Consider the following 17,432-nt stretch of genomic DNA (forward strand, 5'->3'; position numbering starts at 1 on the left):
CTTCTTCCTCATACCCCCTCCAACCCCACAAAACCCATATTTTTTTGTTTTTCTCAAAATTTTGTATAATAATTTTTGCAATTGCTTTTTGTTTGTTAAAACTTTTACGATACTTTTCTAAATCTCTACTCTGAAAATTGCATAAAACGTTGACAATCACTGTGATTATTCCCTTACGGAAGTTGATTTTCCTGGGACAATTCTGGAAATTGTCACAACTAGTTTAAAGCCTGGAAACTGTGATTTTTTGGTGGGAAACACTTATATTAAGTATTCTTTTAAACTTCGCTCATTATAACATTTCGTCGGTCAGCCTCTGGGCTATCTGGATTTTCCTTTTATGTGCATTTGTTGCAAACGACACATCTCTTCGTAGTCATTTTTAAAAAATGCTGATACTAAGAAAATGTAGATAACCCATTTTACTGGTACAACCAACGACTTTATAATTCTATCTTCCCCTAAGAGATATCAAAATAATTTAGAAAATTAAATCTAATACTTATTTCAAAACATATTAGATTTCATGACATGTATAACGATTTCAAATGTCTTTAAACTTGTTATAAGATTAAAAACTTCTACGAAAAGAAATACAATGTATAGTTTAAAACTTGGAACACGTCTCAATCAAACGAAAAAATTATTTTTATAACTTTCTCTGCGATAATTCCCTAAATTAAATCGGGATTTTCTTCTAAACTGCTCAAAGCACTGATAAATATGAGATTATTATTTTTGAAAGAAAATTCACAAGTGATTAAACTGATTTTAAATAATCTTTCAGCGCTACTCAAACAAGAAAGCCGTTGCTTTCACTTTTTTTCAGTTCAAAGTCTACAGTTATTTCCGTTATTTCTTATTCTTGTAAAACAGGGTTTATTTTACTTTTAAAATTTCTTAATTTTTTATACTAATTTTATTATAACTTTACGTACAATTGACGAATTCGTAAAAAAACAATTTTTTGTGTGTTTACGAACATTTACGAACATTTGCTCGTTAAGTGATAATATTACGAACAAGGTTTGTAAACAAAAAAACACAATGTACAAACATTTACGAACTTTATAATGGGTTGTTTTACGAGCATTCCGTATGTCCCCAGGAGGAATTCACAAAGAGTTACGAATAATTTTACGAATTGGTTTTTTTTCTGTATAGGGGGAGGTGGGGCTACTTTGAGTTATGGGGCTACATTGTTATACGATTTTTTCGTATATTTCTAAAGGAAAGTGGGTTTTAACATGATGTATGCAATTTAGATAGACAAAATGATTGTGGAATAAAATAATCGTAAGGACCAGCTTTAGAAATATCCCGGCAGGACCAAACTACGTATAAATTGTACGTTGTACGAATACTCAGTATTATCATGTACGCCCATACTCAGTACTATTTGGACCATATGAGACCCGAAGTGTGCTTTTGTGTGAGTGTGTCCGTATGAAGTATTCACTCTTACAGAGTTATGTACGTAGTACTACATACATTATAAATATTAGTAAGTGCCCTGTATGACAGAAAATCCTGTTGCCAGGCGTGTTGTCAGCAGCTTTGACAACGGAAAATATATATCATTGTAATATTCTGTTTACAAATTATGTGTTACAATTATTAGTAATTTCAGTGATTATAATAATATAATAATTATGCGACGCTGTGTTATCTGTAGAAAATAGTGAAGTGATAATATTAAAGAAGTTGCAAACCTAAAATACGCGTGTTTGTATTCCATTCTGTGAGTGTTTTTTGGGAAATATTTTTTTTAAACGATACTTTGTGATTATATAATTTGTTCAATCTAAACAAAATATATTTAAATCCTTGTGACTTCTATAATTTCGTCAATATTGGGAAATAAAAACGGCAGGTGCATGTGACAAGTTTGTTTGGCAGCTATTTATTCTCGTGGGCGCGCATATGTGTGCGTGTGTATGTGTGTGTGTGTTGAGAGTTATTTTCCAGATACCAGTACGTAGTTTATACAGTACTCATCAAATACATTATACATGTGTAAACTGTGTATCTTTCCTCAACGAATAAGTCGAAAATACATTGTATGACATGTGAACTGTGTATTTTGGTCCCACCGGGATGCAAAAAGACCATACAGTGCCCGCTTTGTAATCCGGATGATTGGGAGACAATATGACAGATGTCCGCCTCGTAATCCGGATGGATTTTTTGAATTTGTTCAACGTCTCGCAAATATAATACAAGTTTTCTTTGTAGAATTAGAATAAAAGTTTTAAAGAAGATTAAAAAGACATACAGTAGACTCTCACTCAATCGGCTCTTTCTCAATCGGGCGACAAATTTTGTTGACGATTTTCACGTTTAATTATGAAGCTAATTCGCTCAAATTCGCTGTAGTTCTTCCTATTTTATCGTGTTTCTTTATAAATGAGAGCTTTTTGTGAAATTTACAAAGGCTTTGACGCTCAATTCTATCGCTAAACCGGATAACATTTTGCCCCATATTCCCGATTGAGAGAGAGTCTACTGTAAGTAGAGAATTCTATGCTATTATACTTCATTTATTAAACAAAAACATCACAGGATAATACATTTTCATTGCTGAACATACATGCATACATGGCCTAAAAATTATTTTAAATGTAACCGTCGACAACTCGTCCGGATTACGGCGATCCGGATTAGAGAGCGGGCACTGTATATCAATGTAGGATAGTCAATAGATGGCGCAATCCCCGTGAAAAATTAAGGAGCGACGAGAGAGGAAATTTAGTTTAAGACGAACCACGACGTGATCAAGACATATTAAAAATTAGTGAGTGAAATAAAAAAAAAACTATTCCCTCCTACCAAAAAAGCCCTACCTCCCCCTAATAGAATCACAGTCATTCTTTATGATCAAAATTCAAATCACAGTTATAAACAGTTATAAACTTATTGTCTAAAAGGAATCCCAGTTTATTATAAACTTATTCAATCTTTTCGGTGGTAACTATATCCCGTTGTTGTTTAAAAACAATATGATATAACCACGATTTTTTAATAGTTATTCTAGTTATCAATTACCGCAATGGAATTGAATTTGCTAAATTTTAGTAATAAATAAAGTTGCAATTACCAGCTTTTATAACATCCACACCAGTTGGATACCAACGTTCTCCTTCTCTCAAGAGCAGTAGCACGGTGTTATTGGCCAAAGTCCGGAAGTACTCACCATCCTCAACTTGTGTACCGTCACACTCAAGAACCACCCGAACAGGTTCCGAGGCGGGAACGCCCAATTTGTCTTTTCCTGTGCAAAAAAAAAATAGATAAATCAAAATTAGGATGTTGAAATTCAATAATTACACTTTATTTGAATATCTAGTAAAAATTCATACCTCTTACGAGTAGTTCTTCGAAACTGCCAACAACTAAACCTTTTCGGATATTTCGCCAGCTATCCCAAATCTTAAGGGGTCTTTTCCCGCCACGAGCCTCCTGAAGATACATTGTGGTGCATTGATGGATGAATTAGGAGCGACAAAAGAAAAGAAAAACAGACAATTATTGCTGATATAATCAAGATGATTTGGTAGAAGATGATGATAGATTGACTGTTAGTGTCACATTGACCGTATGGATGGACTGGGCAAAATGTGTGAAAGTCTTTCACTATATATGAGCTCTTGCAGAACGAACACACCCTGTATTCGCTCCACTTTCTGCACTCTATTTTCCAAGCTCCCAAAGCTCCCCAATGTACAAGAGTGGAAGTGCACAGAGAGAAATAAGGTCAATGCACATTGTTCCAAATCTCTTTCTGGATCGATTTACTACCCCAGCAGCGAAAAGATGCCTTACATGATAGTGCATGTAAGCCTTACTAATCACTATCACTTTATGGAGGTTTAACATGGTATAACCACACTTTTGTCACCTACGTAAGCCTTACTTGTAAAGCATAAGAAAGCTATTGGATGCATTTTTATGGATTTTAAGGATACCTTACATAAATACACAAGTAGAGCCTTTTTAAGCAAATTCTGTAAAACTATAGTAATAAATACATGTAAATCATAAGATTTGTATTCATGTAAAGCATTTCAGAAGACAAAAAATGCTCAAGGTAAGCCTTAAACAGGACCAACCTGTAAGCCATACGTTAAACTATCTCTTATGTTTTCATGAAAAACATTCGTATCAAAACTTGAAGTGACTCTCATTAGAGAAGTTACTCCGGAACATGATCACATGAATCATATTCATAATCATTCATCTTAATAGTAGGTTTCAGTTAAAAACTAAACCCTACTGATGAATAGAAATAAAATATTTCAGCTAAGTCTTTGAAGCAGGACTCCGATGTAGCTCGCATGAATTATATCTTTAAAGTGAAAATTACCAGTAAGCCATTCGTAAGGCATACTTATGTCTTACATGATAACGTATCCTTCATAAAACTTACATGATGATTAATATGCAAACAATACATAGTAAAACTTTCATAATGAATTATTATTATGAAAGTTTACACCATGTACACCATGTTGTATTTATGCCTTACATGACAGTATAAACTTTCATATACTTTTTTTTAAGGTTTTATGAAAGCAAAATATGGTAAAGCTTTAAGATAGTTTAAGTGTTGATTAAAAGAAAGCTTTACACCTTACTTTACCTAAGCCTTACATGATGATGTACCCTTCCAAATACCTTATTTGTATGTATTACGAAAGCAATACATAGTAGAGTATTTGTATCGTTTGCATGTTCATTAAAAGAAAGCCTTACACTGAGACTTACTTTTTATTTACATGACAGTGCATATTTTCATATACCATACATGTTAGTTATTTTGAAAGCAATACATTTGTAAAGCTTGCGTATGACTTAAATGTCATTGAAAAGTAAGGCTTACACGGAACCTTATACGGGTTTCAGACCTAAGGCTTAGCCAAATGGCTTAACTGCTCTAATTTCTTGTCAAATACGATTTTTTGGAAAAATTTAATGACCTATTAGGCTCTCAAAAAGCAAGAAAATTGCACGCTATTTAGGATTTTGAGACCTTCGGGAACTAGGCTAAACCTCTAGTTTGAAGACCGCTTTAGGGCCTTAGCAGACTTGAGGATTAGCCGAGAAACGGCTTAGTGTAATTATATTCGAACTAATGGTTAAACCACATTAATGTCATTTTCCATTAAGCCATCTCTCGGCTTAAGTCGTAAGTGTATCAGGGGCCTTATGCCCTAGACACACTTACGACTTAAGCCGAGAGACGACTTAGTGGAAAATTATGGAAATGCAGTTTAATCATTATTTCGAATATAATTATATTAAGCCGTCTCTCGGCTAATCTTCAGATCTGTCGAGGCTTTTACAAATCACTATCACTTACATGTAAGCTTTACTTTCGCTGCTGGGTACGTTTTTGCTTGTCACACTCTGTCTTTTTGCTTCCATCTCTTTCTCACAAACACACTCCATTGCCCCACATGCAGCCACTCCATAAGAATGGACCCCGAAAAAAAAAGTATATGTACCGAGAAAATTTCCCCTGATTTTCACTCTCTAGCTCTTTTCTCATGCTCTCTGACATTTTCATCCCTCTGTCTCCATAAGTGGCTCTGTGCCAAGAGTGAAAATGTTCCACGAGCCCACTTCCTTACCTCAGCAAATATTTCTATATGGTCCCATAAATATGTACTTTAGTTGGGTCATATCTATTAATATGATACGAATTGCTTATAGTCAATTACCGCAGGTAATCCTTGACGAAAATTTAAGCAAGTGCATCCCCATATTGGTTTGGCCACCCCCAATGTGCACAGAGCTGCTGACCACATTTTATCCATCAAATCTGACCACTTTTGTGCCTTTCACGTCTGCACCAGAAACACCCGAAAAAAAAAGACGCTCAATATTTCACAAAATTTCCTACAATCTGTCCATATAGAAAACGTTCATTGTCTCAATTTATGCTTTTTACACAAAATTCACTACAAATTTCACCATCAAATAGTCCTTATCTAGTGATTATATCTCAAAAGACTAATAGTAAAGATAGTAGAAAAATATATGGCAGCTTTGGAGTAAAGCGATTTTGTTGTCTTTTTCACAAAATTTTCAACACTCTCTCAGTTATCACAAAATGAGTAATAAATTATTTTTCCTTTTTTTCCAAAAAGTAGAAACTTTCTTTTTATCAATAAATTCTTCAACAGTCCCTAACAATTTTCCTAATTATTGAACACTGTCACTTGTGTCTATTATTATTATTTTCTATCAAATGGAAAAGCTCTAGAGTAAAAACCACTGATTTTTATCCAACTGAAACCATGAAAAATAGTTTCTTGTCACGAGTCCAACAAAGAAGATTGTTCAAGTTGTTTTTCAGATTATTTTTCTATTTTGATTTTTATTTATTGCAATTTGATTTATTTTCAAAAAGAAATTTCAATAAGTAGATTAAAAAGTTCTTGTCCTCTTTTCCTTTTAGTTGAAAAAAAAAACACTGCCCTACATTCAAAGAAAACGACAAATTCCGTCCAGCACTTGTTACATTTTCCCACCTACTTTTAACAATTATATCCACCATTTACAAATGCACATATATACTATAAATATATAAACATCGATTACTCTACTTATTTATATAGTAACATGTGTATAACAATTTCTTTAAAAAAAAATTAGATACACTATATAACCAATTTTATAAATAGCTATATCGTTTATTTTTCCAAAAAAGGTTGAAAATAATATTCATCCAAATGGTGTGAAACACGTTGTTTTAGAATAGTTCCATTATGTCAGAAAGTCCATAATCAAGATCAAAAGCTAATTGAGCCCCTTTTGGAACAGTACAAATTGAAAGAAAAATCTAGGGCGTAGAGTTCTAACCAGCAAATATGCACAAGACGCACAAAAGCACATAAAAGTTTCAAATGAAAAAGCACAAGGTTTTCCTCAAGGTAAAGATGAATTTTCACTATATAGCGAACTGGTGAAATGATGGTTGGACGCTATTTTTCTTTCACTCTTACTACACAAAAAACTTCTTGCAAAAACACGAATTTGCGACTAATGAGATGTTGAGCTCAATGGGGATGCTGGGATACAGAAGTTGCAGTGCTGCAACTTCCAGATGAAACACTTCTGCAGGATGAACGAATATTGTGATCCTCTCGATTCAAATGAAAATCACAAAGTGCAGTGCCCTCCTGACCAAATGGCATCGTTGTTATGTCGAGACAATCTCGTGTGACCTCGTTTTCCAACGCTGTATCCTTCCAATTCTCTAACCAGTCACGGTTCTTTGCAGAATTCTCTCCATTCTCCCCCACACATCCAGTCTCTCACTCTCACAGGATGGGTCTTGTACAATTCGATAAGGAAACCCCTTGCTCTCTCTTTCTCATTTTGGAAAGTAGGTATCAAGGAGATTTTCCTCTCCAACCTACATATACATAAACAATCCAAAGCACTATTATACATATTTTCTTCCAAACTAAATATATAGAACCAATTCGTTAAATGTAATTCCTTATATTCTTTTTTTTTAAATTGCTGTATATGTTCTATTTGGGATACCACTTTATAAAAGGATATGCTTCATTTTTTCCAAAACTCAGCAAGTTGATAATCATTATCCAAATTCACTTCTTTATCAAAGCTGTCTTATCAGATTCTTAATTAATAAATTTGCTATTATTTAATAATGCTTACAACTTCTTAAACATTGCTAAATTTTAAATTTATAAAATATCTTAGAGTTGGTAATAGCTTTAACCACCCGTTGGTATTTAAATTGATATCATAGATATCCTTAGGAACGACGCCGATTTTTCCCAAGAGAAGTCCTATGTTGGATCGTCGTAGGGAATAAATCATTAGGAGAATGGCTCAATAGTGGCCAAGGCGCTCAGCCACGCGATTGCCTTAAAAGCTTCCATCATGACAGATTTCCTGAACGTATCTAACCGTGGTATCACACTAGAGAATTTCACATTAAAATTTTAATGTGATTCACAGGATTCACATTAATTGTTGCTGATATGTATCCTAATGTACAATTTTCGTCAAGAGCTTTTAGAAATCGATTCATTTAGTGATAAAAAAGTGGACTCGAATCACAAAAATTGGTTTAAATAGATTAAAATAGAATAAATACGATTGATAAGTTAATGAGCAAATTAATGAGTGAGCAAATTTTTGAGCAAAATTTGCTCATTAAATTTTCATCAGGTACTACTTTATTGCAGTCATTCGGGTAGTTTCCTCGCCACAATTTTCTCACCAATTTATTCGTTACGTGACGTTATTGTAATGCGTACCCTGCGCACTTAATGTGTTGCTCCTGGCTTACACAACCTGTAACAGAGCTTTTCCACCGTTTTGCTCTGGAGGTTGGTCACCAACGCTAAGACGGCGGTGGACGCTTGTTACTCTCATTTTCTTATACTACCACACTATGATTTAAAGAGATTTGTGTCTCAAAAGTCAAATGTTATAATAAATAAAAATAAATAAATTAATTAATTAATTAAATTGTGATAAAAGGTAGTGCTAATACCTACTATTTATCGCGCACGAGATGGAGAAAGAACAAAAGACCTTGAAAAAGATCGGTGTAGAGGATGAGTAAGAAAAAGGCTAAACAAAAATGTGTTCGATCTACATTTTATATTCCTTCATAAACTTCTAGGATTTCGTGGTCAAATGAGATGGTGGCCGAATTAATTGAGGCTGTACATCAAGAATCCGTCATTTGGGACTACAAATGTCGAGAATACAAAAATACAGGCAGCCGATCTGATGGTTTTCAGGTCGTTTGCGACAAATTTAGTCATCAATCGCCGGAACTCACACCTCAGTTGGGATTTGGGTGATATTGGTTCCCTCATTTTCGTAGTCTTCTTTTGAAAATAAAGCCCTACGATTTGAAGCAGCTCTTTAAATTCCTCCGAAGTCATCCGGAGAAAATTATTATGTCCAAAAAAGTCGCCTCAATGAATTTCAACGACACCTTCTTCTCGCTTAGCGGGTCCTTTTGCACGACATAAAAGTAGCGTACAGAAGGAAAACTTCCTCTTCTTCACTAAAGTCGCACATTTTCGCTCAAACGACTAAAGTGCTTCAAAAACAAAAACATTCATCTGACAACCCGTGTGCCATCGTAACATTAAAAAATTCTAGCAATGTGTCCTGACTAAATCAGCGATTTTGAGTGGTTCTAGAAGTTTTAATGAGCAATTTTTCACTTTAACTTTAATGTGAAATTTTCTAGTGTGTTAACTCTGTACACTAATTCAATCCCCAATCCTGCAACAGTATTCTTTCATGACATGTAATCAAGGAAGTTTTGTAAGTAACGATTTCTCTTAGAGGTTAGAATCAATGTTAAGCCGGTAATTAATGCGGTGAGAGAAAGAAAAAGAAATACATATGAGAAGGCATAGGGTAGAGTAATTCAGAACAATTTCCAGGGAATCCTTTGACACAAGATTCAAGACATAATACCTTCTATAGAGCATACATAAATTCACTCCTTTACGCCGGCCGCTAGACTTTTACTCCGTAGTGCAAATTCTTTAAATAAAATTTAAAAAGATTTTAAATAAAACAGGAGTAGAGAAGTTGAGGCTACTTTGAGCTGTGAGGCTACATTGATATACGATTTTTCGTATATTTCTAAAGAAAACTAAGATCTTAGTTTGATTTAGATCCACATTTGTCATGTCTATCTAAATTGCATAATGTTAAAGCCTATTTTCCTATAGGGTAACGTGTAGTATTTCGGGACACTTTTTAGTACTTTCAAGTTTTAAACAGTTTAACGACTTCTCAAATTATTTTTTTTCTTTGATGGTACAAATATTTATGTTCCTTATGATATCCAGAATAAGATTCTTATCGAAAAATGTTGAAAAATGTATCGTTTTTTATACAAAATAGCAAAAAAAATTAAAGAAGTAAGAGTGGTATATTTCGGGACAGTTGGGTATTTCGAGACAGACAAAAGTCGCTATTATGCAAGTAAATTTCACCGAGTCTGATTATTTACCTTTAAGTAAAAGGTCTAAACTTGACTCTTTTATAAAAATTTTGTTTAAAATTCTCTAGTAAAGTAACTTAAATCGAAAAAAAACTAAGCACTGTTTTTCTGCAAAATTGATCACACTGAAGGTTTTGTAAAATGTGGAATGTGACACTCAAAATTCACGCGTATTTCACGCTTTAAATTAAATAAAATTTCATAAGTTTTATGTTTATCTGATACGCAAAGAGCTTAATATTTCATATAGAACTTAAAAATAATTAGAAAACAAATATTTATGATTTTTTATGTGTCCCAAAATACCCATATTTTGTCCCGAAAAGCACCTTGTCCATACCACACGTTATCCTATATAGAAATATGGAAAAAAAATCGTATATTAATGTAGGTTCACAGCTCAAAGCAGGCCAATTTCCGAAAAGTCTTTTGGAGCATTCGGAATTTGGCTTTCGGAATTTTGGATTTTCGGAATTTTGACCAATTCAAGTTTTTAGCTTTCGGAATTTTGATCCATTCGGGATTTAGGCTTTCAGGATTTTAAACGGGATCCGTTCGAACTAGTGACTTTGATAATATGTCGTAAACCTGGACTGATTGTCTTTTAATTCTTTCGATAAAGAGTCTTGTTAAGCTTAAATAAATTAAAAAAAAGTATTCAAGAACTTGTTCATCTTGTAATCTTGTAAACTTGTTGAACTTGATTTATGTAAAGTTTTTCTTCATTTTTTGGTTCCTTATTTATCAATTTTCAACCGATTTAAACTTATCATCACTTTACATCAAAACTTGACCAAAAATTCGTAGAAATATTAGAAAAGAATTGTTATTACTTATTACTAAATCGAATCGAAATACAATTGTATTGCGCCGAAGTTGCATTACAATATTTCCGTATCCTAATGAGTCGGAAAATACCAAAAATACCACACTCTGAACTGTTTATAAACGATATTAAAAAGAAGCGTACCATGAAGATTGATAATGCGAATATTGCCTTATGAGGGGTTCCCCTAAAGTTCTAAAATCGCTATCTTTAACCATTTGTCCTCTAGCTCTGCAGAACGCACAGCGTAACGTGATTTTTTTTTGAACAGTGAGACTTACAGCAACAACAAAAATTCTGAAATATAATCCTCTAGATTTTATAAAATCAAAAGACATATATGTAGTGCTCTCTCTGGGGAATTCAAGCAATTAAAGAGAGAAAAAACTCTCTGAAAACTTACAAGTTCTAAGCTTAAAATCTGTATTGCTGATGAAAAGAGACAAGTAAATAAGATCCCTGATTCCTGGTCTGTTCCTTATATACTGTGTCACAAATACATAGGAAGTCTTCACTATCATTTCCCATTATATCGCATTCGAAAATGGCATTCAAAGTGACGATGACCCATATTTTTCACATAGAAAATTCCGTCCGAACTCACTCATACAACAGGACTTTACATAACAACACATGTAAAAGCTTCATTTGTACATAATATGTGCACATATATCATAAGGAAATCAGCCCTCAAAGCTTCCAAAATCAGTTGCATGAACAGAGAACAAACTTGGATTTTTGACATATTTCTCTCCAAAAGTGTTTCGTATTTTCTCTCATATGCTCTCCCTTCTGTTTATTCTACTTCCTCTTCGTTTTTCCTCTCAACTGGAAAGTTATGTAATAACTGGGTATATGGGATATGCTCTATAGCACGAGGAGATGGTTATATAGTGCCCACGAATATATACCATCGCGTACTCACCACTTGAGATTTTGTATTGGGGTACGGACCTATGTTACTCTATTAGATATAACTGCATTCCATAGGGTACCCTTAGTAAGAGGCGCAATACCAAAATTCTTTATTTCTTTTCTATCCTTTTCACAAATATAAAGATTTTTTTTATTAAAAATCCTGGTGAAAACCATGAAGATATATGTGGTTCCCTGACAAAATGTAGATCATGTGTCTCTGAATTGGTTCCTATTTCCCAGAAATTCAATTCACATGCTACTTCATTTCCATTCTATGAACTCAGATAAAGTGTCAACAGAATTCTCATTCTTCACTGTTCCTTAAGCAAATATCTACCCATAGGAGCAGAAAGAGCAGAAACGTTTGATGAACTTCCTCCGTTTTACCGTCTGCCAATATTGATCCTCCGAATCCTATGCACAGAACTTTAGTCCTCCTATGAAATCTCAAATAAATTTATACAGTTGGAATAGATTTATACCCGTATACGAGGAAAGAATTTATAGGCGTTACCTCATTGCAAAGCGGAAGTTTGTTCTTATTCTGTTGCATTTTCTTTTCAAACTCCCATACCGCTTCCTTAATCACTTAATATAGATGGAAAAGTTGGAACTGGAAGAATAAATACTATCCTGCAACTTCAGAATCAATATCGAAATAGGGACACTGCAAACTTATTGACAGAATGCCAGGAAATTAAATGTTTCGACACATGTACGTTGACGATTTTTCTAAACTTCTTAAGCCAAATTTAGGTTTTTTTTCCTAGCTAAAACTTTACCTATACTGGATTGTTATTTTATCACCAAAGTACATTAGATAATGCATTTAAAGAATCGAAAAAATCTATTCGCAAATTCTCAAGGTAAAATTTATACCTAATAGGTAATCATCTTTTCCTTGAAATACTACTAAAGTAAAAATACTTATGACACGATAAGAAAGGATAGGCCACATTATAGCTGAGCTTAGTTAACTTAATTAAGTTGACAAACATTTAACAAATACAGTAGACTCTCGCTAATTCGGCTCTTTTAAGATCGGGCTACTTTTTAATTCGGGCGGCAGTTAAATTTGAAAAAAGTTTATTGACGTTTTTCAAGTTTGACTATCATTATCGAATTAAGCAAATATGCCAAAATTTTCCACGGTTTGTCTTAGTTTTGATCTGATTTTGCATTATTAAGAATATTTAATGCAATTCACAATAAGTACGAGTAACTAAACTTAATATGAGTGCGCAAATGAACAGGAAATCGTTGCATTTCAAATAGTTTGATGTTCGAATTTCTCTCTATTTCGGTTGACATTTCAGTCCCAAATGCCCAAATTTGAGTCTACTGTAATTCTTTAAAATAAATAGTTGCCTAAAGTGCCCTACTGTCTTCTATCTTTTAGTTTACAATAATTTATTTAATCATAATTACGCTGCTCATTTCTAGTGAAAATTGTAATTATTTAAAAAAAAAATAAGTTTTTGATTCTATTACATTCTATAGTTATTAACTCTTTTTTGGAGGTAGTCTAAGTCCAAACATTACCACATCTCATGACCAAAAAATCGCATTTGAAGATTTGAAGGTCAAGGTTTAACTACTTTGGAAGGGGTCCCGGTCTAAATCTCAAAAGCTAAAATCCCGAAAGCCAAAATCCCGAACGCCAAAATTCCGAAAGCCAAAATCCCGAAAGCCAAAATCCAGAAAGCCAAAATATCGAACGCCAAAATCCCGAAAGCCAAAATCCCGAATTGTTAAAAGTGTCATAGTTACTCCCACGATTGCACCTGCGCTTTGCGGAGGCAAAGGGAAATTTTCTGAGTCTTGGGAAATTATTCTACACATTATCCTCTAAAATTTCATCCCTTTTAGGATTTTCAACATTCGCTATTTTGGCTTTCGGGATTTTCGCTTTCGAGATCTTGGCCCTTTCGGGATTTTGGCTTTCAGGATTATAGCTGCCTCCTTTGGAAGGCCTATTTTTCAACCGATTTTGATTTTTCGGAAAGGCCTTGAAATTTCCAACCCGGCTGCATTATGGTCACAGTCGGTAATGAATCAGTTTCTGTGTTAGCCTTTTGGATGGTGAACATCTCCGTGAAAAATTGTGAAAAAGCTCAAGTGAAGTGCAGCAGTAAATTTTCCCACCTGTACGTTATTTTTCCTCCAATTCGAAACCTGATGAAGAGGACATTCATCCTTGAAACGTCGTGAAGAATTAAAGAGTAAAAATCAAGAGAGGTCTAATTTGCCGTCCACTATCTGCTGAATCAGTTAAGTACTCATAAATGACCTAACTTTTTTAAATAGTCTTTTGTTTTATCCGCCAACTTTTTACCCATCTAGAGGCCAAAAGGTAAAAGATACGAATTTCCAATTTTCGGTGAACACCCTCCCCCCACATAAGCCAACCCAATGATCATTACTATAATTTTATTTTCCCCGCACCCCCCTCTAACCCCACCAAAACCATAATTCGGTTTATTTCGAAAACACCTTCTACAATTTCTTTTAGTCTTGGATATATCTTGAAGGCAATCCAGGTGAATATTTTAACCAATGTGTCCTATGACCAAAAAAAGCGCCATCTTGAATTTCTGAAGGAAAAAGTTTAATTAATTTGGAAGGCCTATTTCAACAGATGTGGTTAAGTTTGATTCTTTTAGAAAGGTCTTGAAATCAGTTAAATATTCGTAAATGACTTCTCGTTTTTACATTTTTTGTTTGTCCATATGCTTGTAGCTCATGAATATAGAATGATATTTTATTTACTAATTTTTGATTTTGAAATGCTTTTGTGATTTATGAATCAATTTATTCGCAAATAGACCATTAAGCACCAAAAGATCATGTGAAAAACTAATTTACGGAGAGCTTTACCTCGCGAATTCGAGCATTCCGCAGAGCTGGCATATTTTGTCATCTCTTTTTTTCAGTTTTTTAAAGCAAATAAGGTAAAGTGCCCTCAAATCGACCGGTTCCTCAATTCGACCGGTAGAATTATTTATATTTGCACTAATATTTGGCGTATGATCTAACATTAATCGGTCAATTATTCCGAAATTATTATTATTAGAAATTCACCATCAAACATTCTAATATTGCCCACCGGTCGACTCGAGGAACCGGTCGGCTTGAGGGCACTTTACCTTACCTCTTGATCAGAAAGTATGCATAATATTATTTTTTATAATAATAAAGATAATATTAAAAATAACAATGTTTCTTTATATCTTTGTAAATTAGGCTCAGGCCTCGATATAACCATGGAGTAATGACCAGCGCACAATAACTTTTGTTTGTAAATATGTTTTCAAAATTTCCCATGAGAATGAGCGAGATGACTAGATCTAGATCTCACTCACTCTCATTGAAATGTCAAAAACATGTTTATTAAACAAAAGTTATTGTGCGTTGGGCATAATACAAATGCAAGAGCGTTTAGTTACAAGTATTTTTGAAAGACGTTGCAAGACATGTCGGTCAATTGGTTTTGTTGGGAACCAAGTTCCCTGGGTCAAACAAACTCAAGAGATAGTGGACTGTATTTATTTTTATCAACTGGACTGCAAGGACTTGATTAATTATGGCGACGACTGATTGGTGATTGTCTGAATATTTCAATAAATAATTATGTTTGTTGATGATCCCTAAAATATAACCTACATTTTAATTTATTTCCTTAAAAAAAGATAATTCAATTCTTACTTTAACTCAAACGGCCTCCGTTTGCTTCCATCAACCTCAAGCTATTTCACGAGTTTACAACCTGTAATTTAATAATTTTCATACTATCGCCATATTGAATTTCTCTAATTTTCTCTTTCAACCTACCAAATTATAAAACTCTTTATCCTGACTCAGGACCTAGCTTGATCGTCTCCCAAGGAGTTCAACCAAACCTATACAATAAATTCTACTAAGTTACATAGGTTTTTAACATGAGAAAATATCCTATAACTTACGCAAATTTCTTTCCCGAAGGAATTACACAACTGCACGTCACGCAACGCTTTTCACAAAAAAACTGACAAATGTACCGGAAGGGCTTACATAATAAATTTTCAAATATTTCCGCCAGTTGGCGCTCGCGTTTCCAACAGGTTTATTGGAGTAAATATTATCATACATCAATAGGGGGATGTGGGGCTATTTTGAGCAGTGAGGCCACATTGATAATAATAATAATAATAACTCAAAATAGTCTCGCTCAACTCAAAATAGTCCCGCCTCTTCCCTTTTTTTAGGAAAATTTTTCAAATTTTATATTTTTTATCATACCAGAAGCTATAGGGTAAAACCGTCAAATAATTTTGTCAGATATCTTTAAAACATCTGCAGAAAATATCTACACCTCTGCCGAAAATCTGCCGAGAAATCTGTAGATATTCCTACGAATTTTATTTGGGCTTGGGACAAAATTCGTCAGAAATTTTTGCAGATTTTCTGAAGAATCCTGGTGCATACTCTGACGAATTCTTGTAGATATTTTGCCGATTTTCTGTAGATTTTTCTACATTACAGACTTTCCGGACAGATGTGTCAGAAAAGATGGAATATTCTTCACTGAAATTTGCAAAATTAAATAGAGTTATTCTTGGTGATATCACAGTGCTTATATAAAATAAAGAAATCTGCAACACCGTGTTATAAGTAGAGAATAGTGAAGTGAAAACTTTAAGCAGAGTGTCGACCTAAATTTCGCGTTTTTGTATCATTCAATTGGCGATTTTTAAGAAATTTGTATTTTTGCTTAAATCTTTTTACTCATCTAAAATGTTTAATCGGAAATGCTTGTTAAGCAGAGCATACCATTTTCTTTGTAACTTCTACAGTTTCTTGAGAAATCAACAATGTTTTTGTTGGGGCAATGGAGACTATGCAGATTTCTTATGCACAAATTCTGCCGAAAATCTACAGAATTTCTCTAAATGTACTAGAATATACCGTTACAATTCAAAAAACCTCTGAATAAAATCGGCATGTAGAGCAATGATTTGACGGTAAGTGTGCCAAATTTCGGCATAGTTGCATGCAAGCGTCAAAGTCTTAAGTTGGAAATGTAATATTTTAAATTCAAATTGATTTTTTTTATTCTTTCTTCTGAAAGAGTGTTGCATGGAACCTTGTAAAGAGTTTACCGTCTTTATTTACTCTAAAATCATTCTTATTACAATTTAAAATGAATAAAAATATAAATATAGCTTTGGTGACCTATTTCGGCCACCTTCATTCTCATAGTTTCTTGCCCTTCGGGAATTCTTCCAATATCTTTTTCACGTCATTTCGTTTATCGAATTTTTTTTGTTATTCTTTTGCATTGTATAATCTCTAGAGTATACGTAAAATTTAAAAGTTCATGAAAATTCGAAGAACAAAAAAGGTGGCCGAAATTACAAGCTGGCCGGAATTTGGCACACTTAAATTAACCTTGTGATGGATTTTCTAAGCTTTGAACTTTTCGTTGTTTTTTGTTTATCGGTTTTATTATTGCATTTTGGTCAGTCAGAGGTTGCTCGTCTTCAAAGGATTATACAGCTAAATAATTTTCAACAGCAAATTTAGTTCGCAAAATGCTTTTTTTGGTTATCTGAAATTTATTGTATTGAAGACGTCTTACGTATATTGCCCTTTAATAGTAAATTCCGTTAATGAGGCCAAAATATGTGGTAT

The 17,432-nt window shown here is 33.6% G+C and overlaps 1 protein-coding gene across 3 annotated transcripts in view; it reads right to left on the minus strand.

Moving 5' to 3' along the window:
• The window catches only part of LOC129802445 (uncharacterized), a 28,761-nt gene that overhangs the window by 9,688 nt on the left and 1,641 nt on the right, over positions 1–17,432 (minus strand). Inside the window, exons 1-3 of one of the 3 annotated variants that reach the window (XM_055848252.1) lie at positions 5,721–7,152; positions 3,360–3,459; positions 3,098–3,271 (exon numbers count right to left, since the gene is read on the minus strand). In XM_055848252.1, coding sequence (XP_055704227.1) covers positions 3,098–3,271; positions 3,360–3,459; positions 5,721–5,816 — 370 coding nt within the window. In that variant the 5' untranslated portion in view covers positions 5,817–7,152. Of the gene's footprint in view, positions 1–3,097; positions 3,272–3,359; positions 3,472–5,720; positions 7,153–17,432 lie in introns of those variants that run through there. The other 2 variants (XM_055848253.1, XM_055848254.1) reach the window with 2 other exon arrangements.

This window comes from Phlebotomus papatasi, chromosome 2, assembly GCF_024763615.1.
Source record: "Phlebotomus papatasi isolate M1 chromosome 2, Ppap_2.1, whole genome shotgun sequence".
In the NCBI taxonomy this organism is placed as follows: Eukaryota; Metazoa; Arthropoda; class Insecta; order Diptera; family Psychodidae; genus Phlebotomus; species Phlebotomus papatasi.